The sequence below is a fragment of the Macrotis lagotis genome, chromosome 6 (genome assembly GCF_037893015.1).
Source record: "Macrotis lagotis isolate mMagLag1 chromosome 6, bilby.v1.9.chrom.fasta, whole genome shotgun sequence".
In the NCBI taxonomy this organism is placed as follows: domain Eukaryota; kingdom Metazoa; phylum Chordata; class Mammalia; order Peramelemorphia; family Peramelidae; genus Macrotis; species Macrotis lagotis.
Genome location: NC_133663.1, coordinates 18,636,320 through 18,663,924, shown reverse-complemented (window position 1 = coordinate 18,663,924; position 27,605 = coordinate 18,636,320). Strand labels below are relative to the sequence as shown.

Sequence of the window (27,605 nt, the reverse complement as noted above, 5' to 3'; positions counted from 1 at the left end):
TTCATGAGCCTGTCCATCTGTTTCCCCAAAGACCAACAACAAGAAAGGATCATTAACAGAGAGTTGGCCACAGCAACATGCAGAGTGTTTACTAATGACAAGAAATTCTGTCCTTGCCACCCTCAAGTGTTCTTGGTATTCTACAACTGGTACTTACTTTGAATTTTCACAATGCACATAGTCCATATCAGCCAATTCATCTCCCTAAAGCCCAAACCTATCCACCTCACCCTTCAGCTCCATCACTTTCCCTGGTCTTTGCTCTGACCATCCCCTTGAAGGTTCTTCTCTTCCTTTCTCTCCACTCTTCCCTTTGGTTTCCTTTTTTTTTTTGTTCTTGGGCTTCTATGGGCACTTTTTGGTCTCTCTTAATGAAATGCTCATTCCTGAATCTCTACAAGTCAGTCTAAGAAATCATACATGGCCAGGCTGACAGACACTGTTATTCTGGATACAAACAGTCAGCAACATTCCTAGTGATCTATTTATGTTAGCAATATAACATGGTAGATGATAGATCTCCTCTTGCCCTATCCTACATTATACCTCTTCAGTATCTGAGATGCTAGTAAAAATATCACCCCAAACTACATACATCTCTACCCCAAGGGTTCATCCCACAAGCCTTTCATGTCAGTGAATCTGCTCTCTTTCTCCAAATCCTAAAACTTCAGGGAAGAAAAGATCCACTCCTCATCACACAAAAAAAAAATAGGGGACTCTTAATGTGACATTTCCTAACATTTCTGAAACCAATTCAACATAGTACCTTAAGCAGGTCACTTCTCATCAATGGGACTCATTTTCTTCATCTGTGAAATGAGGTTGGACTTAATGACTTCAGAACTCTCATTCAATTAGATGCAATGACCTCAAAAAACCTCTTCCTAACTTCCTGGCATTTACTTTAAATTTCTCCTCCCCACACATTCCTTACATTATTCTCTCCCTCCCTCACTAAATATCAGAATTGTTCTTTGGTCACTTACTGTCAGTCTCATTTGTACATCTGGTCTAGCAAAGTCAGAGAAAGGTCACAGGCTGCCCTGCCCCTCACTAACCTCATCAACTCCACCTTCATCCCCATTAAATAGTCTGGTTCAGTGGACTGCTGATCCACTCACTGTCTCTGAACTCAGTGCTTGGGCTCAAGCTTCCTCCTTATGGGAAGCCTTTCCTAATGCTCCCTCCATGGGGAACTTAAAGCTTTGTCCAATCTTTTTGTATTCTCTTATCTGTCCTCGTGTTGCAGAAAAGCAGCCGAGCACATCAAGAGTGGGGAAGGCCCGAGTCCAAATCCTATTCCTCACCCACTAGCTCTGGGGTCCTGGGCTGGTCCCTCTCTGCACAGCAGTAACTCTCTTTGAAGCCACAGAGAAGATGGTGCATCAATGATGAGAATTCCCACAGGGCATTTCCTATGTTGGCAAAATTCTCTCCTTTACATAAGAGTACATGGCAAATCTGCAGCAAAATAGAAGCTCCTTGTGGGTCGGTCCTACTTGGGTTTTTATCTGTGAACTCCAACACCAAGAACAGGGTACAATAATCGGTACTGTGTGTCCCCAACTCTATGTCAATTAACTGATGGTCTGGGACTTTCAGTCCCTCAGTTCTTTAACAAACATCCACGTGTGTGAAATGAGATCCCAGAGAGTGACCAGGCTATAATCAAATGGCTGGTAAATGAGACTCAATAGTGTTCAGCCTTGTGACAGTACAACAACTCTAGCAGGAAAATACCAAGGTAGAGGGAAAAACTGCAAAGATTTTCTTTATGTTCACACTCCATACAATGAGCAGACATATCAATACTCCACCTAATTTTTTTTGTTTTCACAAGGCAATGGGGTTAAGTGACTTGCCTAAAGCCACATAGCTAGGCAATTATTAAGTGTCTGAGGCCAGATTTGAACTCAGGTCTTCTTGCCTTCAGGGCCGGTGCTCTACCCACTGTGCTACCTAGCTGCCCCACTCCACCTATTCTCAAAGAAAAAAGGGGGGAAGTGAAATTTATAGGTGCTGTGTTTCCTTCTTGGTCTTCAGTAAGGGTGGGTAGGTTTTAGATGTCTTACATAATTCTATTAAAGGAAAAAACTGACAAATGTAAAAAGGGAAAATTTGCAATAAACTGACAACAGAAAATTATAATTAGCCACTAAGGAGTAAATGAAATTAGCTCTAACTTACCCAAATACAAATCTGCCCAATTGCATCAGCCAAAAAGCATTAACTATTGCACCCATAGCAAAAATGACCTGTAAGACAAAAATTCTTTAGTGATCCATGAACAAGTAAAGCATAGGTGCCCACACAGAATGAATGCCCCAACAATTAGACGATCAAAGTCTATCACCACCATCTCTGCAGGCAGATCATAGGGAATTGCTGGAGGCCAGGTATGGAGGTGACCTTCAAACAGCGAAGGCTAACTTTCCTCAGTCAGGCCCTGCTGACCCAAGGAAAGTGACTATGAAAATTTAAATACCAAAATATCAGAGGGACTCTCCTCAAACTGAAGGCAGATTTGATGTACACATAACTTCAATCAACTATCTCCAGGTCTGTATCCAGAGCTCAGTTCTCTCTGGTTATATATTCATATTTTCAAAATTCAGGCAAGAATTCCAGAATCCTACTTACCTGCCCAATACAAACAATGAAGCTAAATATAATGGAGCCCCACCTAGAAAGAAAGAATTAAAAATAAATTACTATAATCCAATAATCAAGACATCTGTAAAATTCAGTTCAATTTTCACTACCGACCATCTCTCCACTCTCTCAAAGAAACACCACTTGTTTTAACATAGAGGCAGATTATTCCACAGGAGTCAAAATTTCTCCAAAAAATTCTGAAGAATTCAAGATAATTTAATTTAATTCATTCTAACTTCTAAAACAAAATTATGGGATGAAACTTCAAAAAGTTTCCCCTGCAAAGGAGCTTACTGCAAAGACTGTGTAGTAGACTTATTACATAATCTCAAACTTTCCAATAGTCAAAACCACCATCATTGACATGGAAATGGTACATTATGCTGGTCTGTGGCACTAATCTACAGCAGTGCTAGTTTATCTAGCTTCTTCATCAGTGCAAATAAAATGAAAAATTACAGGTTAAGAGAAATTCAGGGAAGTAGAATCAACCTTCCCCCACAAATTTTGGCCAGATCTAAAAATTGGCAAAGCTGGATGATTGAAATTTCAAGTTCTCTCCTTCCCTTTAAAGCTTCTGGTAGAAGTGTAATGATGCTTATGCAGTAAAAAGCAAATATATATATATATATATATATATATATATATATATATATATATGGAAAAGACAGCCATCTCCCTAGGAAAAGCACAAATTGCAAAATCTGGTCACTAAATGAGATGAATTCCTCAGCAGCAAAGTCTTCTGCAAAAAAAGAAAACTGAGCATTAACTTGCCTTAAACTACTTTAGGAAATAAGCAGTAAAGACTCAACAATCTACTCCAGAGAAACACAATGAAACCATAAACCAGTCAGTTCTGAGGAGAGCCCTGAGGACTTTTAACAAAGCCAGAATCACAACAATCCCCACTGTTCCAGTGTATTTAACCCCTTCAAACAAGTGTGCTAGCACTGAGGACTTACCGGATGCCAAACACTCTATCTATCAAAAAGCCACCAAAGAAACAGAGGATCACATTGGGCCAAGAGTACCAGGAGTAGAGAAGCATGAAGGAAGCTGTGTCGACCTGCATATCCTAGAAGGAAAAGACGCAAAATATTGCCATCAGTTATACTTTATTTTACTTTAGTATATTTAGTAGACAGCTTGGCAACAACAGGGCCTGGCCATTTAGCTCTGGGGAGGAGAAACCCTATTTCTCTTCTGTGGAGAGAAACCCTTCCCTTGGTCACTGCCATAGTCCAGTCTGTGAATATTTCCCTATGCAAAAATCAAATTTTCACCAAAAAAAAATATCTAAGGAAAACCAGAAAAACAATCATTTTTTTTACTCCATTTAAACTTGCTGGAGACAAATAGCAAATGAAGTATTAAAATGTGTCACAAAAATTACAAATGGGGCAGCTAGGTGGCACAGTGCATAGAGCGCTAGCCCTGGAGTCAGAAGTACCTGAGTTCAAATCCGGTCTCAGACACTTTACCTAGCTGTGTGGCCTTGAGCAACCCACTTAACCCCATTGCCTTGCAAAAACCTAAAAAAAAAAAAAAAAAAAAAGTTGCAAATGAACAGCAAAATTATGGATGGGAATATAAATACAGGGTGGGAAATGAAGCGGAAACAGTGGTCAAAGCATCAAGTCTGGGGTCAGTAAGACCTGAGTTCAAATCCTGCCACAGATACTGACTAGTTGAATAACCCTGAGCAAGCCACTTATTTTCTCAGCCTCAATTTCCTGATCTATAAAATGAGTTGTTGTGAAAATTAAATCAGACATTATAACACAAATGTACACACACACACACACACACACACACACACACACACAAGTATATGTATATACAATTATCCCTTCCACATCATGGGAGTTAGGGGTAGAGTATCCCCACAATATGGAGAATCCATGTAAACTTCTTGGCCCTCCCTTTTTACCAGAGAAGAAGTCTCAATTATTCTGATATTTGAAGATAAAATATGTTGATGATACAATACTTTTATGCCTTTCTGAGTTTCTAAACTTTTTCTGTGTCATCTGTTGGCCTTCATGTGTAGTCTGTAACTTTTGCAAAACTCCCCAAAAATTTCCATTAAATTTTTCTTATGCCAACTTGTGCATTGAAACTGCAATGAGTAAAGTCATGCAGTAGAAGGGACAACAGTATCTATTAAATATACACACACACACACACATACACACACACACACACACACACACCTTAAAGCCTAAGTAAATGTCAACAATTATTACATAAACAGACCAAAAGAGGCTCTGACATAGTGTATTCAATCTGAATTTCATAATCTGCCACATTTCTGTTCCAATACCACTTCTAACCTCAAAATGATCATCTATCAAAAACCTCTGGCACAGGGATACGTAAGAAACGCCACCATGCCACCATGCTTCCTCCCCACCTGCTTGCTAAGGAAAAGCTCCAAAAGATTTTCCACTCTCCAAGGAGGACACTATCCCCACTCTTATTTGCCAAAGATTCTTCAGATCAAAGGCAGTCAAGTGAAAAGAAGACTTGATTGAGAGTCCCACTGTCTGGCTTCAAATTCCAGCTTGGCCATTAAATTCTCTGGGCCCGTGTCTCCTCATCTTGAAATCTGAGTCTCTGGTAAAATGGTCCAGACCCATCCAATGACAGATTTTATGCTCCTAAATAGGGCCTAAGAAATCTCACCTGGAGAGGGAAGAACAGTCCCTTGATGCGGCCAATGCATCCATCACCCCTGGATTATTTTAATATGTTGATAAACACGGGCACGGGCACTGGCACCCATTATCACTCAGACATCAGCAGATGCTGTTATATGAGCTGTGTGGTGGTGTGTTCCAGCTTGACTCTCCTCCTCTAACCCCAGCCTCTTCTTTCACTCTCTGTCTGTCTTACACACACATGGACATGGACACGGACATGGACACGGACACGGACACGGACACGGACACGGACACACACACACACACACACACACACACACAAAATGGGGCAGAGCCAACAAAGAGATGACTCTGGAGACCTCCTTTGCTCACCTACCAAAGTCTCACCTTTAATACAAAAGAAAGATTTTATTCTACCCCCCCACCCCAGATAGGCTAAGTTGCTTTTTTTTTTAGTTTTTGCAAGGCAGTGGGGTTAAGTGACTTGCCCAAGGCCACACAGCTGGGTCATTATGAAGTGTCTGAAGCTGGATTTGAACCCAGGTCCTCCTGACTCCAGGGCCGGGCTCTAGCCACCCCTACTAAACAGCTTTTAGGTCAAATCAGGAGAGCCCGAGGCTTCAGCAGGACAAGTCCGACAAGCTGAAGCCCTTCAACCCTTCGCACGGCTACTCAGGAGATCCGAGACCCGGGCTTCTCAGGAGATCCGAGATCCGGGCTTCTCTAGGACAGGCTGGAACCAGGCAAGGCCAAGCCCAACCAGTGCCTCGGCCCTGGCCCCCCTCGGGACCCCCGCGCATCCCAACAGGAAAGCTGGCCTCCGGGGGTGCTTCTGGGGACCACGGAGGTCCTGGGATCTGCGGGGGCTCAGGATCAGTAGGGAGGAGGTTTGGGGGAGCCGGGGGAGCCTGGGGAGGCCTGGGGAGGCCGGGGAGCCTGGGGAGCCTGGGGAGCCTGGGGAGGCCGGGGAGCCTGGGGAGGCCGGGGAGCCTGGGGAGCCTGGGGAGCCTGGGGAGGCCGGGGAGCCTGGGGAGGCCGGGGAGCCTGGGGAGCCTGGGGAGGCCGGGGAGCCTGGGGAGCCTGGGGAGCCTGGGGAGGCCGGGGAGCCTGGGGAGGCCGGGGAGCCTGGGGAGCCTGGGGAGCCTGGGGAGGCCGGGGAGCCTGGGGAGCCTGGGGAGCCTGGGGAGCCTGGGGAGGCCGGGGAGCCTGGGGAGGCCGGGGGAGCCTGGGGAGGCCGGGGAGCCTGGGGAGGCCGGGGAGCCTGGGGAGCCTGGGGAGCCTGGGGAGGCCGGGGAGCCTGGGGAGCCTGGGGAGCCTGGGGAGGCCGGGGAGCCTGGGGAGGCCGGGGGAGCCTGGGGAGGCCGGGGAGCCTGGGGAGCCTGGGGAGGCCGGGGAGCCTGGGGAGGCCGGGGGAGGCCGGGGAGCCTGGGGAGGCCGGGGGCGGCCGGGGGAGGCCGGGGGAGGCCGGGGCGGCCGGGGCTCACCTCTTGGATCTGCGTCTGCAGGGCCGCCGGGTTGTCGTAGCAGAAATAGCTGCCTGGAAGGACAGAGCGTGGCTGAGCCCCTGGCCGCCGCCCCCCGCCCGCCCCGCGCCCCCAGGCCGGGCCCCTGCACCCCCAGGCGGGCCCCGGGCCGGGCCGCGCCGCTCACCGAAGCCCAGGAAGCACATGAGCGCCAGCGCCAGCAGCCGGTGCGCCAGGCGGGCCGGGTCGCAGAGCGCCCGCAGCGGGGAGGCGCCGGCCCCGGGCTCCGGGGGCTCCGGGGGCCCCGGCCCGGCCAGCAGCGGCGCGCGGTCCCCGTCCCCGTCCTCCGCCATGGCCCCGCCGCTGTCACCGCCCGTCACATGACTCGCGGCGCCGGCGGTCAGGTGCCGGGCCGGTCACGTGGGCGCCGGGGGCGGGGCCAGCCAGGGCCCGGGCTTCCGTGTCCCCCGCCCCAGCCCCGCGTCCCGGCCCCACCGGAGCACCGCGCCTGCGCAGATGCAGCGCGGGAGGCCCGGAGCCGAGGCGGCCGGGAGCCGGGCCGGAAAAGAGGCCGAGAAGCGTGTGCACAGGGAGGGAGGGGAGGGGAGGAGAGGAAAAAGGAGAGGAAAGGAGAGGAAAAAGGACAGGAAAAAGGAGAGGAAAAAGGAGAGGAAAAAGGAAAGGAAAGGAAAGGAAAGAAGAGGAAGAAGACAGGGAGACAGACAAGGAAGAAAGAGAAAGACAGAAAGGACAGATAAAGAGAGAAAGAAAGACAGAAAGACAGAAAGACAGAAAGACAGAAAGACAGAAAGAAAGAAAGAAAGAAAGAAAGAAAGAAAGAAAGAAAGAAAGAAAGAAAGAAAGAAAGACAGAAAGAAAGAACCAGGGACGACTAGGTGGCATAGTGGATAAAGCACCGGCCCCGGAGTCAGGAGTCCCTGAGTTCAAATCCAGCCTCAGACACTTAATAATGACCTAGCCGTGTGGCCTTGGGCAAGCCACTTAACCCCATTTGCCTTAAATCTCAAAATATTAAAAATTAAAAAGAAAAGAGTCTGGCAAGGAGGCAGAAGAAAGTGGATGGGAGATGGGGGAAGGCCAACAGGCCAAGCAGAGGCCCCCCACCTGTGCTGATCCCCAGGGCACCGGGGTCAGTAGTGGCACCAAAGGCCGGACCGGCCTGGGCCCCCTTGGGCTGCTGGCCCTCTTCCTCTTCTGTCTCTTTCGCTACTTTAAGTGAATCTCCCACCCGTGAGGGTCTGTTTTCAGAGGCCGTGGGGACCGGAGTCCTGACTGGGTGTTGTGGTGGCGGCTTCTGGGGCAGCGAGGAGATCACCTCCCCCCCAGCTTCCTTTAGATCGCTCTATTAAGCAGATGCTGACCCCTGGCAAGGCTATATCCTAAATAGGGTAGGACTAGGGGCAGCACAGTTCTTCCTTCTCCTCCTCCCCTCCTCCTCCTCCTCCTCCTCTCCTCCTCCTCCCCTCCTCCCCTCCTCCTCCTCCTCCTCCCCTCCTCCCCTCCTCCTCCTCCTCCTCCCCTCCTCCTCTCCTCCTCTCCTCCTCCTCCCCTCCTCCCCTCCTCCTCTCTTCCTCCTCCCCTCCTCCCCTCCTCCCCTCCTCCTCCTCCTCCTCCCCCCTCCTCCTCCTCCTCCCCCCTCCTCCTCCTCCTCCTCCTCCTCCTCCTCCCCCCTCCTCCTCCTATTGTTGAAAGAACACAACTTTGCATTTGCCCTTCAGACATTCCATCAGCCTCCCAGCAGTCCCACACAGTAAGGGAGAGAAGGGGGCACTAAGACGCAAGGATGATGCTTCCAGAAGATTGTGGGCTACCATCCTGCCAAAGAGACCTACAGTGATGAAATCAAGGCTGAAGCTCAAAGCTCTGAGCCATGGAGAAATCCAGACCTCCTCTGGAGGCAGAGCCCAGAGATTGGCCCACCCCGGCAGAGGTCTGGGCTCTGGGAGACGACTCTCTGCCTCGTGTTCTTTCTTTAGTCACTCTTGAAGAGACCTTCAAAAATTTAGCTTTGCTTTTGTTGAAAGCAGATTATAAAGAGCAGACCTTCAAAGTGAGGCTGAAGAATGTGCCGAGAAGCCCGTGTGTGGTCTTGGCTAGACTCCATGCTCAGATAGGCAGGCGGCTTCTCCTGGCTCCAGTGTGAACTTGAAAGTAAGAAGTTTTGATCTTGGGTTTGAAAACAGAAGTTTCCCATCTTTATTGGGGTTAAAACATCTTAGCTCTCCAACTGTGTTTAAATTTATAGAAGATACTGTCACCTCCCAGGCTGTGCGGTTTTTCCCACATTTTTTCTGTGATGGCTGCACCCCTTATGGGACCTCAGACAACTCCTTGAACCTTTCTGGGTCTCATGCAAAAGGAGAGGGTTAGGCTGGCTAACCTAAAGCTCCCACATCCTCTGATTCCAGACACTGAACCAAACTCTAAAAACACCAGAGACATTCTACAGTTAGGAAAAAAAGGGGGGATTTACAGCAATCAATTACTTTCTTGCTATGGAAACACAGAGCACTCATCTAAAGAAGGCCTCTTTCCCCTTTCTCATTGGAAGATCAGCAAAAGCAAACAGAAGCCAGAATCACTGAGGTGGTTTTGCCAGAGGATGTCACTCTAGCCCCACTCAGTCTCAGAGACACTGATGGAAACCTTTTATTAATTTTGCCTTTCTGTTCCCAGAGTTGAAGACAACAGTTTCCCTTGAAGACCACCTCCCAAATTTCCACAAGCTTGGCCTCTCTGAAAACCTCAATAATGATATGTGTAATGGAAAAGGGCAATTTGTAAGGACAAAGGAAATCATTCCCGTGTGTCCAATATGAACCTAAGTGAGCTTTTTGTTTTGATCTGGTAAGATCAGTTAAATTAAGAACAAGATTTACGAGCAATGTGAACTAAAACATAACCACATGGTGCCTGATTTATAGAAATGTTAAAGGTTTATCCTTTTTCCCCCTTTTAATGAAACTTCCTACAGCTGTCAGAAGAGCACTGTTGAGGACTCCCATATACCTAAGGGAGAGGAGGGCAGGGAGCAATTACTTTAGGACTTAGTGGCATCTCCTAACATGAAGGGGACAGGGGCTGCTCCTGGTTTAAACCTCACTAGCCCACTCTTTTTTTTTTTAGATTTTTGCAAGGCAAATGGAGTTAAGTGGCTTGCCCAAGGCCACACAGCTAGGCAGTTACTAAGTGTCTGAGACTGGATTTGAACCCAGGTACTCCTGACTCCAAGGCCAGTACTTTATCCACTACGCCACCTAGCCTAGCTGCCCCTACTAGCCCACTCTTAATGTGCTCTTGAAAATGTTCTTTTAAATTGATTCCCTTTGGAAGAAAAACATTCAGAATTTGCTCTTCTGTAAAGTATGTAAAAATAAAGAATTCTCTTAAATCATTTGGGGGGGGTTGCAAGGCAAGTGGGGTTAAGTGGCTTGCCCAAGGCCACACAGCTAGGTAATTATTAAGTGTCTGAGACCGGATTTGAACCCAGGTACTCCTGACTCCAAGGCCCATGCTTTATCCACTACACCACCTAGCCGCCCCTCTTAAATCATTTTGCATCAGATTTTTTTCACAAATTATTCCCTTTGTGTTTAGAAAAACTGACAATTTTTTTTAAAAACCTGACCCTGTTATTTCATTGTGGGGTAGGAATTGTCAGGGGTGGGGATACCCCTCAGAACTCCTGGTGTAGAAACCTTTGTCAATGATGATTGGCAATTGAGCGACTTTAAGATTGAGTTGACTTGTCCAGAATCACATAGCCATGAGGGATCAGAAATAGGATTTGAACTCATTATACTTTGAACTGATTGATGGATTAATCATTGACAGATTATTTACATATTATTAAAATTAATTAGGTTATAGGGTTATTGAACTTAATTCTATTAATGGATCATTGATAAATGAATAGATTTGAGGTTATATTTCTGTATTGTGTTCCACTGCTGTGAAATGCAGATTGTATTATTCCTATCACAAATGCTTAGTTGAAATGACAGCTTGGGGTTGTGGTAGTAATTTGGATGGTGGAGGAGTAGTTTGTTTTTTGCATAGGGTTTAAGTCCTACTCTGAAAGGGCATCATGGAATGGAGATGATCCTAGGTGATCTCAGAGGTCATGTCAGGATACTAGTAGCTCTGTCAAGGGTCCACCAAGTTGGAAATGCTTCAGGAGGAGGCCCAGGGAGGGGCTGCGCTTCTGTCATTTGCAGAGAGGTAGAGAGGTAATCCTTAGGGTATGAAAGTGGAGAAAGTGAGAGTAGGAGTCGTTACATGACTGATCCTAGACACATGTATGGCAGTCATCTCAGGTTCCTTCTATGGTACTTCAGACCTTTGTTTCTTTAAATGCAAGTCATATAAATCTTTAGCTTAGTGCCCCCTCTCAATGTGCACTATGAACACAACAATTTCTATTAGTTTCTATTAGTCACTGGTAACTAGAAAAGAGGCATCCCACATAGACTGCAACACTGATTGCTCAGTATAGCTCTTTGAATAGGTTTTACAGACTCCAGTGGGCTTTTGGAAGAAGCTTCCCACTCAGGTCTTCTTGGTTGGAGAAGGCTTTCTAGAATTGGTCTTTCTAAAATGGTCTAAAAGCTACTGAAAATAAACTCTTCCCAATCTCTTAAAGGTCACTCCTTCCAGTGCCTTCCAGTACACCTCCAGAACACCTCCAACTTTCTCCTCAAACAGGTTGGTCTGACTTACATCATCAAGGTTGCTAGATAACCTGCTCAGCAGTAACTATTGTTCAAGAACTGGGCTCCTGCTGCATGCCAACAAGCTTGTTCCCTCCTCCCATTTTAGCCAGTCCTGTAGGAATCAAAATAGGTGATTGACAGCAAGTTAAGGCCTTCTCTTCCAAGACTTGGGTTCCTTATCGTGCCCAGGATGGAAGTGCAGCCATCCCTCTCCTGCTCAGGGTTCCTCCTGAAAGGCTCAGAAGCCCTTTAGGCAGCCCTGCTTCAAGGGTCTCACCATATTAATGTCCAACTGGTAGGAACCTCAGTCTCCTTTAGTCTTACTAAAGCTCAGAGCTCAGGAGCAGAAGTGGTCCACCAACCTTAGCCGGTCCAGAAGAGAGATTTTAGGTGTATGAGCCAGCCAACACTCAGTTCTGAAAAAAGAATAAATTAAAAATGTCATGGCAGGGAGTAGCTAGTTGTTAGAGTAAATAGGGCTGGTCCTGGAGTCAGGAGGACCTGAGTTCAAATGTGACCTTAGACACTTACTAATGGGTGATCTGAGCAAGTCATTTAACCCTAATTGCCTCGCCAAAAGAAGGCCAACTACCTCCCCAAGAAAAAAACAAAAATAAATAAAAATGTCAAGGTGAATTGTTGGGGTTGCACAATATTATTTTAAAGCTATTTCATATGACAATCCTTCTTACTCAGGACTTCACCATAGCCTCTATCTCTCTGTCTACCAGTCATCTTGCAGAACCCTTGAGCTTGAGGCTCCCCTTGGGTTACTTGACCATTTATGGGCTCAGATACAAGTCCTTTGTGATTTTTCTTGGGTTAAATAAAACCCTCCTTAGATCTAATGCCTCCTTAGCCTCATAAATAGCAAGAGAGCTGAGGACCCATTTTTACTATGTTAGGGTTTCACAGGAACAAGTGAAATTCTGATGTTTTAAGGTGAAACCTTGGGTTTTATTTTTATTTAATATACAACTTAAGTAACATTATAGAATTAGTTTATAGATTTATATATAAATAATTCATAGGTATTATATGAATAACAGATATGTTTTATAGTAATAATTTGTGTTTTATAATATATTGATATAAGGCATAGCCTGAATCAATCAAGTATTTCTAAGAACCCAAAGGTGCCATCAGGCCTTGGAGAATCAAATGTAAAACAGTCTAGAATTGATATGGCTTCATGAGAACACAGAATTTAGAGGAGAATTAGTTTCTAATTCTTGCTTTTGCTACTAAATGAGCTGAGTAAAATGGTTTGCTCTCTCTGAGTATGAAATGAGGACGTTGTACTAGATGGTTTCTAAGATGTCTTTCCTCTCTGCTCTGATGAGACACATAGAAAAATAACCTTCCTTTTTGTCTCTTTCCCTCTAAAAAAGGTCTTTTTTCCAACTTTCTGGCCCTTATTTCCAAATGTAATTGAGATTAGTCAATCTTGCCTAATTTGAGCTCATTTTAAATGAGTTAAAAAATCCTTCAGACAGAGCAAAGAGTCCTGTTTGCAGGAGCCTTTCTGAAGTGAAGCCTTATTTTTCCAGTAATTTTATACAGAACAGCCCTGTGGGTAAAAGAGCAAATAAGGCCAAATTTGTCTCTGGTCTCTCCTCCCATCTTCCCCAGGGCTCTTCCTTCTCCTGCGACTCATCTTTCCAGACCAGGGGAGGCCAGGGCTCTCCCTAGACATTTTTCCCTACTTATGCCCTGTTCTGTGTCCAGTACTCCTCACCTACTTCTGTCCCTTCAAGCTCTCCTCTTTGAGCTAGACTATGAACACTGATCTCTCCCATTTCTTGTGCCTAAGAAACACATTTAATTAGGGCCCCCTCTCTGTAGGTTGTTCCCAAAACAATCTGTTTTTAAAACTAATCCTAGAATTTCAGAGGTGGAAAGACTGCAGAAATCATTAAGTTCTCTTACTTGATATTTCAGTTCAGTAGGAACTCTTTATACACTACAATTCCATTATATATACAACACCCACAAGACCACCAACTCCCTTAGTCATTCCCAGTATTACATACTGCAAACAGAAGACAAAGAGCTATGGCTTTGCAATCTGAACAGTTTTGTTTTATACCGAGCTCCAACAAGTACTTGCTGGGTGATAGCGGACAAATCAATTAACTTCTCTGACTCATAATTATTTCCTATATAAGATAGTCACAGTAATAATTATACTAAACTACCTCATAGGTTTTGTAAAGATTTGTAAATCTTAAATAATGCAAATGAGAATTGTTCTTACATAAGAAGAGCACTGAACAAAACATCCACAGACCTGGATTAGTCCCAGGCCTGCCATTAGCTTTTCCTATACTTCTAGACAGGTCTTCATCTGTACTATGGGGATAAAAAACCTGCCCCACCAACTGCATAGGTTTGTTGTAAAATAATGGAATATGAACAAGTTTGGCATTCTATGCAAATGCAGGATATTAGCAGGATTAAGTCACCTATTTAAATGGGATCACCCTATTATTATCTAAGATGCTAGATCAGCTAATGGATAAAATCCTTTTAAAAATTAACCTTTTTAAAGTAGATCTTGTCATAACGTTTGAGTACAAAATTAAAGCTTAGTGGTCATCATAATCTGAAATTAAAGTACATCCTTATAAGTCATCATCCTTTGGTTTACTACTCCACAGCCATCTTATCCCTGATTTGCAAAAGCATTACCACAATTCTAGTGCTTCTATGAACAGCAGAACCTTTATTCAATCCAAGCTTGGACATTTTTCTCCGACATTCCTATTCCCTTTGTACCACATAAGCAAAGAGAGATTTAAGCACTGATTGTCTGCAGAATCTTGGACCTATGTAAAACGATTTTCATACACACATCTGGAAAGGACCTGGAGACAGCTCAAGGGAGGAAAGGTGTGCATTTTGTATGGCTAATGGGAGATGCCAGAGATGCAGACATGTGAAAAAGCCAGCCCCCCTAGACCTCTGGGATATATAGCGCTAATGGGTAGACCTCTCCTTGATAATGTCATTCCTTCTCTCCTGATTTAAGCTAAGATCTCTTTTTGCTCCAAATCAAGGGGTTTATTTACTCTTTTATATTTTTTTCTATTTTCTAATCTATAGAATTTGCTGCGTGATGATGGATGGCTTCTGCTTTCTGTTTTGATTAGATTCATTGATTTACTTGCTATTCACTTATTTGTGATAGTTTGTGCAACCAGCATTGAAGCAGAAAGGGACAAAACTAATGATCTTAATTCACTGTCTCCCATATTCTTTGAGAGACATCAGCTTGCTTTCTGAACCAACTAATACCCTTCAGAAAGTGCTACTAGTGAGAAGTAAGAGTCTTAACTTTCAAGAATTCAGATGAATCTCAGATCTATTTACCTAGCCCAAGTCTCTCTCCTAAGGACCTTCCTCACAACACCACCCAATTTTGGAACATCTCAACTGGTTGTCCCATGATGGGTATCTGAAACTTCAAAATGGAATTTGTCATCTTTCTACCCAAATGTCCCAGCTCCTGACTTTCCTGTTACTGTTGAAGGAAATACTATCCCCCACCCACCAAGACTTACAACTCTGATGTTACCCTAGGCCACCTACAATCAGGTGTCCATCTTGTCTTTTCTTACCTTCACTGTATGTCTCTTGCATACTCTTTTCTTCACCCACCCAGACCTCAATCCACTCTCACCTGGACTATTGTAGCAACCTTCCAAAGAGTGTTCCTGCCTGTCTGTCCCCCACTCCAGTTCATCTTCCACTCAGCTGTCAAAATGATTTTTCTAAACTACCAACCTGCACCCCCTCCCTGGAGACACACACACTCAATACAAGTAGCTAATTTTTACTTCCTAAATCAATAGAAAAGTCTCTGTTTAGTACTTAAATCTCTTCCCAATATAGGCCCTTCCTTTTTTTCCCAGTCTTTGTATATATTCCTCCCCTCCATATCTTCCATAATTCAGCTCTATTGGTCTGGCCCATAATATCCCATCTCCATATCCATGCCTCTGCATTGACCATCCTGCATATTGAAATGTTCCTCCTCCTCACCTCTGACTCTTCACTTCTCTGACTTTCTTCAAGACTCAGCTCTAATTCCATCTTTTCCAGAAGACCTCCTCTCATTATTCCCACCCAGCTACCATTGCCTTCCCTTATGAAATTGTCTTTCATCTACTCCTCTATATTTCTTGAATGGACCCAGTTATTTAGTTTGTCTCCTCTCATTAGAATATGAGCTCCCTGAGGGCGTTTGGGAGCCAAGGTTGATCATCACAGTATTCAGTTTCTATTGTTTTTGCTATATTTTATTATCTATTATATATGACATGCTATATATGCAACAATAATTTGATGTTTTTATTTAAATATACTATATATATATATATTCCTAGTTCATATATCTCCCCAAATACAGTGATATCCATTCCATTCCATTCATTACCACAATTCTTTAGCCATTTCCCAATTAGTGGCCATCCACTTTGCTTCTGGTCCCAACTATCTTTAAAATAAGTCAGTCTAGGACTGTTTCATTTGAATTCATTGTCTTCTTTCCTTCATCCTTTCTTCTGCTTGGACCATTACCTTTGCTTTTATCAGTGATCTAGGCAGAAACAGACAGTAGACAACAGACAACTCAAATTACTGAAAGATGAATAAACAGGCATTTCCTGTCATGAAAATGACTCAATTTCGTCTTTTGTGATTACTGTTCATTACTTGCCATCTCATGTATCTTCCAGCTCTCATCCTGAAGAGAGATGAGCACCTTAGGCCTGAGTCTTCTGACTTGTCTACCAGTCTTTGCTTTCATTTCTTGACCTCAAGCCATAGCTTCTGAAGTTTTCACTGCCCTTCCCTTGGTCAAAAGTATTTGTTGACTTCATTTGCTGAATGTTGTCATGTTCCCCATATCTCAGCATAGAAGTTGCCATTACTTTCATGGTGGTCCCTGCCTATATTCATCTTGATGACTCCAAGTCCAAATACCCACATATCCCACAAAATAATGTTTCTTGTTTCTTTCATCTACAATAAAACCAATTCCTTGATTTGCTTTCTCAAGAGAAGCTGTGAGCTACTCTTCCATTTAACTGAAACTTCCTAAGGTCCTTTTATTTCACCTACATCAAAAACATCAATAATGATGTGATCAAGATCTTTCAGAAGTATATCAAAACATAGGAGACCAATACTGGAATTCATGGTTGCAAATGATCTAAGAACAGAGATTCTTTATTTCCTAATATGGTCCAGTAATTATAAAATATGTATCACTATTAAGAAACTGTTTTGAATTAGCAAAGCTTCATTCTGCTTCATATTGAAGTAATTCTGGTGTTGATTGATTTGCACCACCCAACTACAAACTGTCTTTGTGTTAAGAAACACAGAACAATCCACATTATGATTTAACAGAAAAGACATGATTAATCAGGGGTACACACAAAACGGAAACAGTCATTTCTTTACATTCAAAATATCTTTGCTATTTCAGCTTTGATCTTTTTCTTCGGCAGAGTATTCACCTTGATCATGACCTTGCTGTGTCTGAAACATAATGTCCTTAATACAAGAGTTAAATCTAAGATGCTTCTCCAGTGGATTGCAGGTAACTGTTTATGTCACAAATAAATACAGCAGATTACGCTTAAAACTCATATTCAGGAACCTTTATTGCACATGCAATTGCAGCCTTCCCATAAATCACAGTACTTAAAGTGCCAGATGATTCCAAACGTTTAGTTTAACAGCGGGAAATGGGGCAAAAACCGAGTCTGGTGCTTTATAGGGGCTATAAAATCCCAATGCTCATGGCCTCTCTTTTTTGCATTGCCCTGATCAATCAAGGCCTCTGAGCATTCTGGATAGTAAATACTCCCGGGAAACAACGATTAGCTTTCAAAGCTCAAGTCTCTTCAATTATCACCATCACAGATAAAGACAGCCACCAGTTTATAATATGACTTTAGGGCAAAGAGACTAGAGCTGGGACCATGGCAAACCTTAGACCATCTAGCCCATTTCACATTTTTTTATCAGCTTCTACTATTAATAACCCATTCTACTGCCTATAGCTCTTTTCATCTTTGGCTACCCATTCTATCATCTAGGTCATTTTTATTTAATTGAAAAAAATTCCTCTTTAAAAATATAGCCTCCCCTCCAAAAGTTAGTTTACCTTTCACCCATGAGAAAAGGCTTTCATTAATTAAATATGATTCAACAAATATTATCAAGCATCTACTGTGTAAAGGCAAAATAAATCAAATAACATAACCTACATAAAACTAATGTGTCATGTAAATAGAAACTTTCATTATTAATATTATTAATTATTATTATTATTATTATTGATACTTCTATAGGCAAACTTTAGAATAGATTAAGAACTTGGTACCACAAAAAATTATGATTTTTCCTGGTTATATCACTAATCATATATATATATATATATATATATATACATATATATATATATATATATATATATATACTAGAAAAGAAAAAAAAATAAGTTATCCCCTTATAGCAGACAGCTCTTGAGATATTAAAAAGAAATCTGTTTCCAACACAGGCGGCCCCTAGAGGTAAATTCTACCTAAGATAAGAAAGAAAGAAGGCTGGAGCTGGCTCAAAAACCAGTAATTCTTTCTTCAAATTAATGAATTCTTTGTCTACCTACACATGCCGCTTCATCTAGAAAAACTGAATGATCCTTCTCTTGTAATGCTTTGCCTACATAACACCAAATAAAAGAATCAAATAAAACTGAGTTTGGTCAGATAGTTCAGCAGAATGTCACCATTGTCAATTTTGCATGAGTTAATATATAACTTTAATTGGTAGACTCTCCCCACAAATGCAGACATTTCATTGGTAGTATTCCTAAAAAATTTTCATCAGCCTCTGCTGAAACACTCCCAGTTACAGGGAATTCACTACTTTACAGTTAAGTCATTCACTTCTTTATGGGGGCAATTCTAATTCTTAGGAAGCTTAGAAAGTCTTAGAACTCTTATGCAAGGGTTCTCTGATCCATTTGATGAGCTAACCTGCTACTGCAGGTTTGTGTGAGATTTTCATTGTAAATGATAATTCAAAAATTGACTATAAAGGCCTTTGTTTTTGGGGGGTTTTGGCATCTTTTGATTTCATCTTCTACAGGGGATAGGGCATCCTATTTGACTCTTCCTGGAGCAAGTTTTCTTCTAGGTTTACATACATTCATATATATATATATATATGTATATATATATATACATATATATATATATAACAATTTCAATATAAATGCTTTCCTTTGTAATCCTATGTATTTAATTTCATACATTTAAACACATTATTCTAAAGAGAAATCCATATGCTTCATCAGACTGAAAGAAGTCATGACACAAAAGAGGTTAAGAATCTTAGAGAGTGGATTTCAGTGACCAGGGATGGTCACAAGTTGAACTGGTTGACTTGAATTCTTTTTTTAGGTTTTCACAAGGCAAATGTGGGTTAAGTTAGTTGCCCAAGGCCACACAGCTAGGTAATTATTAAGTGTCTGAGTCTGGATTTGAACTGATGCTCTATCCACTGCACCACCTAGCTGCCCCTTGACTTTAATTCTTACAAAGATGGATTTTTTTGGTTGCTTTTGTGTCTGATTTCACACAATCTTTGCAAAGATTCTAGAGTATTGTCCTCCAGTGTGTCCCCATTTTACAGATGAGGAATTGAGGCAAATAGGGGTGAAGTGACTTGTCTAGGATCACCTAACTGCGTCTCTGAGGCCAGATTTGAATTCAGATCTTCCTGACTATGCCTGGGGCTCTTATCTAACTGCACCACCTAGCTGCCCCCACGGCTGTTTGTAGGGGGGAGGCATTTCTGTGACTAGGTCCTTGTGTCTCTTTTCTGACTCTCCCTTTTCAGCCTTTATTCTGAAGAGATCTTGAGAATGTGGTATGGGAGAGGGAAGAAGGAAGGATCCCTGCTCCTATCCAGGGGTCACCAATGGTGGTCTTGGAGACATACTGGACTGAGACAGACATGCGCACATAACTGGAGAAGGTTTTTGTACATTTTTGGTCCCAAAGCTATACCTCTCATTTAGAGAATGGGATACTTTCAGGGCAGCATGATCCTGAAATCCAGACTTCTAGCCAAAGAAGGGGAATTTCTAGGTAAGTTGAAAAACTTCCATTTAAAGAAGTCCTGGATGTGTTCTTCTGTCTGCCAAAGGGAAAATTCCTAGGCAGCATTCATCTTGGGGAGAGAAAATCATGCTTGTAATCCCTATTGCTGGGTAAGGCAGAGACAGAGACAGAAGCTTCAATATTCGACTTTGTCCTCCAGTGAATTCTTCAGACAGTGAAGGGCCAAGGGGAAGGTGCTGTCCCTCTAGAAGCCTTGGATTCTTTCTGTAACCAGGGTCAGTCTATACCATAGGATGACACTCTTAAGTCTAGAAGGGACTAGATAGGGCCTTGTAGAAGAGAACATCTTGCCAGAACATTGTAATTGCTCCACTGACCTTTCTTCATTGACTCCCAACCTTGAAATGGTATAAGTACAGAGGATTTTGGGAAAATGGGTCCAGCAAAGTGAGAAGAGAATTAGGCAAGTCAATAAGCATTAAGTGTCTAGCATAGGTCTGACACTGGCAATACAAAAAAGGCAAAAAATAGTCCCTGCTCTCAAGAGGTCCACAGAGAGAAGCCCCTCCATAGCCAATGGGGCAGAAAAAAAGCAAACAACTATGTTCACACAAGATATAGACAAGATAAATGAAAAATTGTTGTTTGTTCTTCTTGAAGAAGACTATGACATCAAGGAGGTGATGCCATGAAAAGCAAAAGTGATTTGAGTGAGAGGAGACTTTTTCCTCCAGAACCATCTAGGTCCAGAGATCAGATAGGAATCAGGATGACTGGAGATGGCCCTAAATGTGAGGCAGTTAGAGTAAAGTAACTTGTCCAAGGTCACACAGGTAGTAATTGCCAAATGTCTTAGATCAAATTCAAACTCAGAAACTCCTGACTCCAAGCCCTATCCACTATACCACCTAGCTGCCCTAAATGAAAAGTAATCTCTGAGAGAAGGCACTAAGATTAATGAGAACTAAGATTAATTAGAACTAAGAAAAACTTCTTGCAGCTTGTGGGACTTTAGTTGTGACTTGTGTTAGAAGAAGAGGCATATTCTCTTTGTCTGGAGATCTCTTGTGACATTTGTCACTCGATCACAGAGCATATGGAGGGGACTAAAGTATGCAAAGACTGGAGAAATAAGAAACAATAAGGATTATAAAAGGCTTTATATGCCAAACAGAGGGTTTTATCTCTTTATATATTTAGATGTTTTTTGGTTTTTATTTATAGACTTCTCTAAGTCCTAATCTCCTGAATTTTCTGTGTAGTGAAATAAAAGCTGTCCTGTACTGAATATGCATTTGCCACCATGAGTGCTTGTACAAGAGCAATGGATACTTTTGTTCATATGTATTGAGAACTAAATTTATACTTTTTAACAAATGGGATAATATTTGTAAAACTCTTAACAACAGTGCCTAATATTCCCTTCTCCTTCCCTTAATCTGCAAGGATATTTGAAAGGTATGGTCTCAGTTCAGAAAGCTGCCACATTCAGAGATTTTCCTGGAATAGACACTAATTAGGGATAGACCAAAGACAGAGGACTCTTTTAAAGGTGCTCCAAGATTTGTCTTAATCCTGCAAATTCAAAGCTGATGGTTTTTAGGCCATGGGTTACATTTATACTGAGTCCAACTCTATCTTCCCTTTATAGGAAGGAGACCCAGCCTGGCAACGATTCATGAAATAAAGACCAGGAAGTTTAGTTGAAGAGAAGAATGGAGACTTAGGCTGAAGTAATAGAAGTGTTGTTTCTAGGTCAAAAGAAGCAATCACAACAGCATCTTCAGGGTACTTTGTTCACATCTAGAGTATTATATCCACTTCTGAATTTGAAGCTCTAAGAGGAATTTGAAATATTAGAGTTCAAATAGAAGAGTCTGCCTTGGGTGGTTAATAGTCAGAAAATTCTGTTTTAATTAGGAAAGGATCAGGGCAGATTTGTGAAAGCTATCCTGGCATAGTTACAGAAAAAGACTGGCTTTGAAATCTAAAAGATCCAGACTCAATTACCATCTACTGACTGTATGGCCCCAGTTGTCTAGACTCTAAGACTGAAAGAGGCAGGGAAGGTATTAACCTGCATTCGGAGACTGAGTTCCCTCATTCAGGAATTCCCTATACTAATGAACTCACAGGTCTAGTTCCTTATCCCTTGGAAGATGGTGCTAATGACTGTCTTGGAAAGTCTTTCATATAGGATTGGGATTAGAACCTGTTCTACTGTTGTTTCAGGAAGAGAAAACTAGCTAGAATGTCGGCTCATAGGCCTAGGGCTACCTTTCTGTAGTGACATAGAAGTTCTTTCTCTTCCCTAGGATAACCTTTCAGACAGCTACAAGTGCTCTCAGATCTTCCCATAGTTTCTATGATATTCCAGATATGATCGATTCAATCCTGCAAATGGTGGGGCCATTTATCTTCTGTTCAAGACTCAAGACTATGTGAGCTTAACCCAAGTTTGTGTTTCCTCTTTTAATTATTCTCTGTCATAATCTTTGCTTATTTTGTGCTTATGGTCAGCTAAAACCTGATTTCTTCAAATGAATTACTGTAAAATTAGGTGTTTCCCATCTTCTGCTCTTGCAATTATGTTTTCTTTAAACAAAAACAAATGTGGGCTTTTTTGGTTGATTTATTCGATTTCATCTTGGTTTGAGGCCATCAGTTTAGACCAGGGATTAGCAAACCATGAATGCAAACAAATCCACCCCCCCAATACTATCCAACTGAAAGAGTCTGGAGAACAAGGTTTATGCTTTGCTCTGCTATTTCTTACCTGTATGTCCTTAAGGAAGTCACTTGACAGCTCTGAGACTCAGTTTCCTCATTTGTAAAATAAAGGAGGCGGCTTAGATGACGGATCATTGCTTAGTCACTACTCTGTGAGACCTCAGTTATCTCCTCTTGGCAGGCAGATGATTCAATGGACAGAGCATTGGGCCTGGAGGCAGTAAGTTCAAATCTGGCCAGTCTCAGATACTCACCATCTGAGTATAGTTAAGTGACTGGTCAAGTCCCTTCACTCTTCTTATCTTCGTCTACGAGAAGGAAGTGGCAATATTTCTGCCAGGAAAAAGCCAATCATGAAGTGTCTGGTCCAATGGAACAACATCAAACCTCCATTTAAGGGGAGACCAGCTCAGACATCTCCATTTCTCCATCTGGCCCCTCACTATACCTCCCCTGTTTTCAAGCTTCATTCTGTGTTTTGTCCCTCCCCCCCCCATTAGATAGTAAGCTCCTTGAGGGCAGGGATTATCTTCCTTTTTTTAGATTTTTATCCCCAGTGCCTGTGATATTAATGAATCCTTATTGTCAACTGAATGATTCTGCTTCATGCAATACAGTATAAGCATTGCCAAATTGTGTTGTCCAGCAATACATCTTTATTCATTTTACTGGAGCCATTATGTGTATATTGTTCTTTTCATTCTGCACAGTTTCATGCAAATCTGCCCATGTTTCTCTGACTTCATCATATTCATCATTCCTTCCTAAGCTATAAACATCTATTCTGCTCTTATACCATAAGTCAGCCATTTCCATACAGTTGTGTATATTTTATTTCCAGCGTTTTGTTGTTATAAAAAATGCTTTTCTAATCATGTTAAAATGCACAACTCTTTCTGTCACTGATTTCTTTAGAATCTCTGGATCAAAGGGACTGAATAATATAGTAATTTTCTTGAGTAACTCCAGATTTGTTTTTTCAGAATGGTTGAAACAATTTGCAAACCCCACTAGTAGTTCATTAGCAAACCTGTGTTTGCACAACCCCTCTAACACATCTTTGATAGTTTAATAGGGTTTAAATGATACATCAGGCTTATTTTGATTTGTATTTCAAGGGCAATAGTCATAGATTTAAAGATGAAGGGTAACTTCTAGGTAATTTCTTTCAGCTCCATCATTTTGCCTTGAGAATTTGAGGACCAGAGAGGTTATATCTTATCCAAGATCATTCAGCCAAAACTTTCTCTGATTATTAATGATTTTACTAATTTAAGTGATTGTTGATGGTTTATATTTCTTCTTTTGAGGGGAGTATATAACAGTAAATAAAATAAAAATGTTTTATTCAGCAGCTCATTCATTCAATTTAGCCACTTTTCTCTTGGAGAATAGATCTTAATCTCATATTCCAGGCAGTTTGGAAGTCAGAGTTTTATCACAGATATTAAATGCAAAGATAGTTTTCTAATTTTTATCTTTTCTTATGATGATAGATGAACTAATTTTATGTGAACAATTTTAAATTATAAATTTGTTGTAAATTTATATAATTTATATAGTATTTTATTTATTAATATCATATATTAGTATATTGTATATTATAAATCTATTACAAATATATATTAAATGTACAATTGTTTGTAATTGTCTATTTTGTCTTTTAGGATTTGGGCTTCAAGAGTTTAGAAAGGATATAAGTGACTACTAAAGACCATCTAGAATAGGTTTTGCTAAAATAACTTCATTTACTTCTTTAATAATGATTTACTTGAAGTTTAATATTGAATATCAATATTGTTATTTAAACTGTAATTTCAATACATAAAATTCATAACAACTTTTCAGCCCCTTCCTCTGCTTGTCCACTAGAGGTCTTTAGCAGTTCATTCTCATTTAATTTTCTTCTTTCATGATCTTTAAGATTGTGTTCTCTATCCTTTTCATTCCACACTCCTCTATTGACATTATTTTATTATTTTTTTTACAGATTTCTATGTAGTTCTCTTAGTTTTCAGTGTTAATTGTATTATACCATTTCCATTATATTGGTATACCATTTAGTTCTGTATTTGAGGACATTTCAACCGTTTCCAGTCTTTGTAATTATAAACAATTTTACTATGAAGCTATCTCTCTTTTAAAAGAACACTATCAGAACACATTCCCAATAACTAGAATTATTGAGGTAAAGAAACTATTTACATCTGTAACTTCTTCTAATTCCTTTTCAATCATGTACCAAAAAACTAATGAGCTTTCCATTTCTCTCCAACTCCCCCAGCAGTGTTTCATTTATTTGAATTCTTTTTGGCAAACTGACATGTTTAAAGTATTATCCTAACATCTCTTTGATTATTTATGAGCTTGAACATTTTTCAAGTGAATATTAACAAATTATTTTTACTTTTAAAATTGTCTGCTCAAAGTAAAAATGATACTTCGACTATTATCAACTTTAACAAGAACCATCAACAAGAATTCATTAAACACCTTCTATTTGTCAGACACTGCTAAGAGCCAGGGGATATAAAGAAAGGCAAAAACAAATTCTCTGCCACCAAAAAGCTCCCAGTCTAATGAGGAAGACAATAGACAAGTGTCTTTATACAAGCTATTTATCCATTGTGGATTTAGAGTTGGTAAATTTTGAATAGTTCCTTATATATTTTAGATGACAAATTTTTTAATCTATCATTTTTACCATCAGCATTTTCATCAATCTGTTATTTTTCATCTTAATTAACTATAAAATTTAATTATTTTTATAAATATTTAACTATCATAAAATGATTTTGTTGGAGTAAATGTTCAATGTTAATTTATTCAAGAACTTCAATTTTTCCCTTTATTTATTGAATAGGAAAAAGTTATTCTTCCTCCATAATTACGAGAAATACATAATTCCACTTTCTTTCCTTTTGTTTCTGGTCCAATATAATTTCACAAACATTCATTAAGCACCTACTCTCTGCAAGGGACCATTCTAGGTAATGGGGATATAAAAACAAAAGAGAAAAACAGTCACTGTCCTCAAAAAGCTTGAAGCCTACTAAGTTCTTTTGCTTTTTTAAAAAAACCATCATTCATCTGGAATTCATAATGTCATATTATAGGAGATGTTGGGCTAAAATCTTTTTTCTCACCAAATTACCAACCAATTTCCCTAAGTATATTTGTTCAATGAATACTTTCCCTGCTATCTATTTTCTATAAACATATCTCACACCATTTGGGGGGGGGTTATTCATTACATTCAATAACTGTTTATTCTATTCCATTGGTCTACATTATAGATGAGAAAACAGAGACAGAGAGGGGTTAAGTGATTTGCCAAACTTCTCATTCTTGACTCCATTATCTGGTCCTGCTATTGCTCAGGAGGAGAGAGTGAGTTTGGTGAGTTTGCATAATGCTCCCTCACTTAAATGCTAGCCTGGCATCACCTTTCTGTCCAAAAAGCAGGTTCAATCAAGGATCAAGTGGAAAGGAAGTAGAGGCAATGGATAGAGACTACGTACTCCCCAAACTACTGAGGGAAAGGAAATGAAGAGATTAAACATATCGAACAGAGAAATTTCAGAGACACGTGAAGGGTTTGAAGTTTCTAAGAAAGGTGGACATGTTTGAAGATGGAAATGAAGAGCTCCAGTGAAGACCAAGGAACTGACTGTGCTTTATAATGATGGAGAGGATGATGGCAGGAGCTCTTTCCCAGAGCAGTTAGGAAAGTTCCAAAGTATAAATACAAAAGTTAGCTTTAGGGACGGCTAGGTGGTGCAGTGGATAGAGCACCAGCCCTGGAGTCAGGAGTACCTGAGTTCAAATCCGGCCTCAGACACTTAATAACCACCTAGCTGTGTGGCCTTAGGCAAGCCACTTATAACCCCATTTGCTTTGCAAAAAAACTAAAACAAACAGTTAACTTTAGACAGAAGAGGAAACAACATCTTTATTTTTTAATCAACTTAATTTTTATTTTTAACATGCATTCAATGCTCATTGCCTTTATAACACCCTCTTTTCCAAATATACCTACCCAGAATCTATCGACAATGGGTCCTATCTATAAGGAAGGAAAAAAAAGTTAAGTCAAACCAAACAGTAGATCTGACAATGCATGTAACATTCCATATAAAACATACCCTACTCTCCATTTGTGAAAAGAAAGAGATGTTCCCTCATCTCTTCCCTTGGGTCAACATATACTTACTCAATATTTGGTTTAATTTGGAGGAGTGAGATGACACAGAAGATAGGGTGCCAGCTTGGTATGAGGAAGATCATTTTCTGGTGTCCAAATCTAACCTCAGACACTTGCTAGCTGTTGGGACTCTGGGCAAGTCACTGAGCATTGTCTGCCTCAGTTCATCAAAATGGACTGGAGAAGAAAATGGCAAACCCTCCAGTCTCTTTGCCAGAAAACCTCAAATGGGGTAATAAAGAATCAGACAGGACTGAGATGATGAACAAACAACAAGAACAAAAATCTTCATTTTGGTCTTCCTTTGGTTTACATTGCAAGCCTCATGACTATTGTTTCCCTTCTTTTTTCTTTTTTTCTTTTCGGCCACCACCAAACAATATCAACATAAAGTGGTAGTTAAAACCTTTGAGAAACCACTTCATTTCAGTGAATGGAAAGATAAAAGGATAAATATAGTTAAATGCAGGTAATCCTTATTTCTTTAGAGTAAAAATGTCAGGCTCAAGGATTGTGGTATTTTAAGCAATTAAATAATTAATGATGCTAAAGTTAGACTTCTGCTCATCCATGGTATTTATTCTCTTCCACAGAACAAAAATGTAAAGTTTCATTGCAAATTAATGACATTTGGATTCAGGGACTTTCTGGGCTTGGGGCAGACTGTCTACTTTTCTCAATGACATCCTTAGCCTCTTTAACCTTCCCTCAGAGCAATTATTTTCCTGCTTTTTAATTATAGAGTCGACTAGAGGGTATCTCAAGAGAGGATCTAGTGTGTCTTATTTCATCTGTGGGGCTCCCATGCATAACATGATGTTTTTCATATGCTTTTCATATGCTGAGTCCTTACATGTGGCAAGTGAGATTGAATTGATACTAAACATACAGAATTCAGAGTGTGGAAGAAGTCAGGTCTAATGAGGCTGGAAAAAATAGGGTGGGGCAGGATTTTTAAAGCTAAATATAACATACATAGATAGATAGATAGATAGATAGATAGATAGATA

General features: G+C 41.1%; 1 protein-coding gene across 4 annotated transcripts in view; it reads right to left on the bottom strand.

Moving 5' to 3' along the window:
- MFSD1 (major facilitator superfamily domain containing 1) overlaps nucleotides 1–7,075 on the bottom strand; it is a 53,301-nt gene extending 46,226 nt beyond the window's left edge. For 3 of the 4 annotated variants that reach the window (XR_012469310.1, XR_012469311.1, XM_074190827.1), the window contains exons 1-5: nucleotides 6,975–7,074; nucleotides 6,809–6,861; nucleotides 3,624–3,736; nucleotides 2,644–2,686; nucleotides 2,191–2,258 (exon numbers count right to left, since the gene is read on the bottom strand). Coding sequence is in view for 2 of the 4 variants with exons in the window: in XM_074190827.1 (XP_074046928.1) it covers nucleotides 2,191–2,258; nucleotides 2,644–2,686; nucleotides 3,624–3,736; nucleotides 6,809–6,861; nucleotides 6,975–6,993 (296 nt within the window). In the remaining 2 variants the exon portion in view is untranslated. Of the gene's footprint in view, nucleotides 1–2,190; nucleotides 2,259–2,643; nucleotides 2,687–3,623; nucleotides 3,737–6,808; nucleotides 6,862–6,974 lie in introns of all 4 variants that reach the window. The other variant, XM_074190828.1, reaches the window with a different exon arrangement.
- Nucleotides 7,076–27,605: the final 20,530 nt, after the last annotated feature.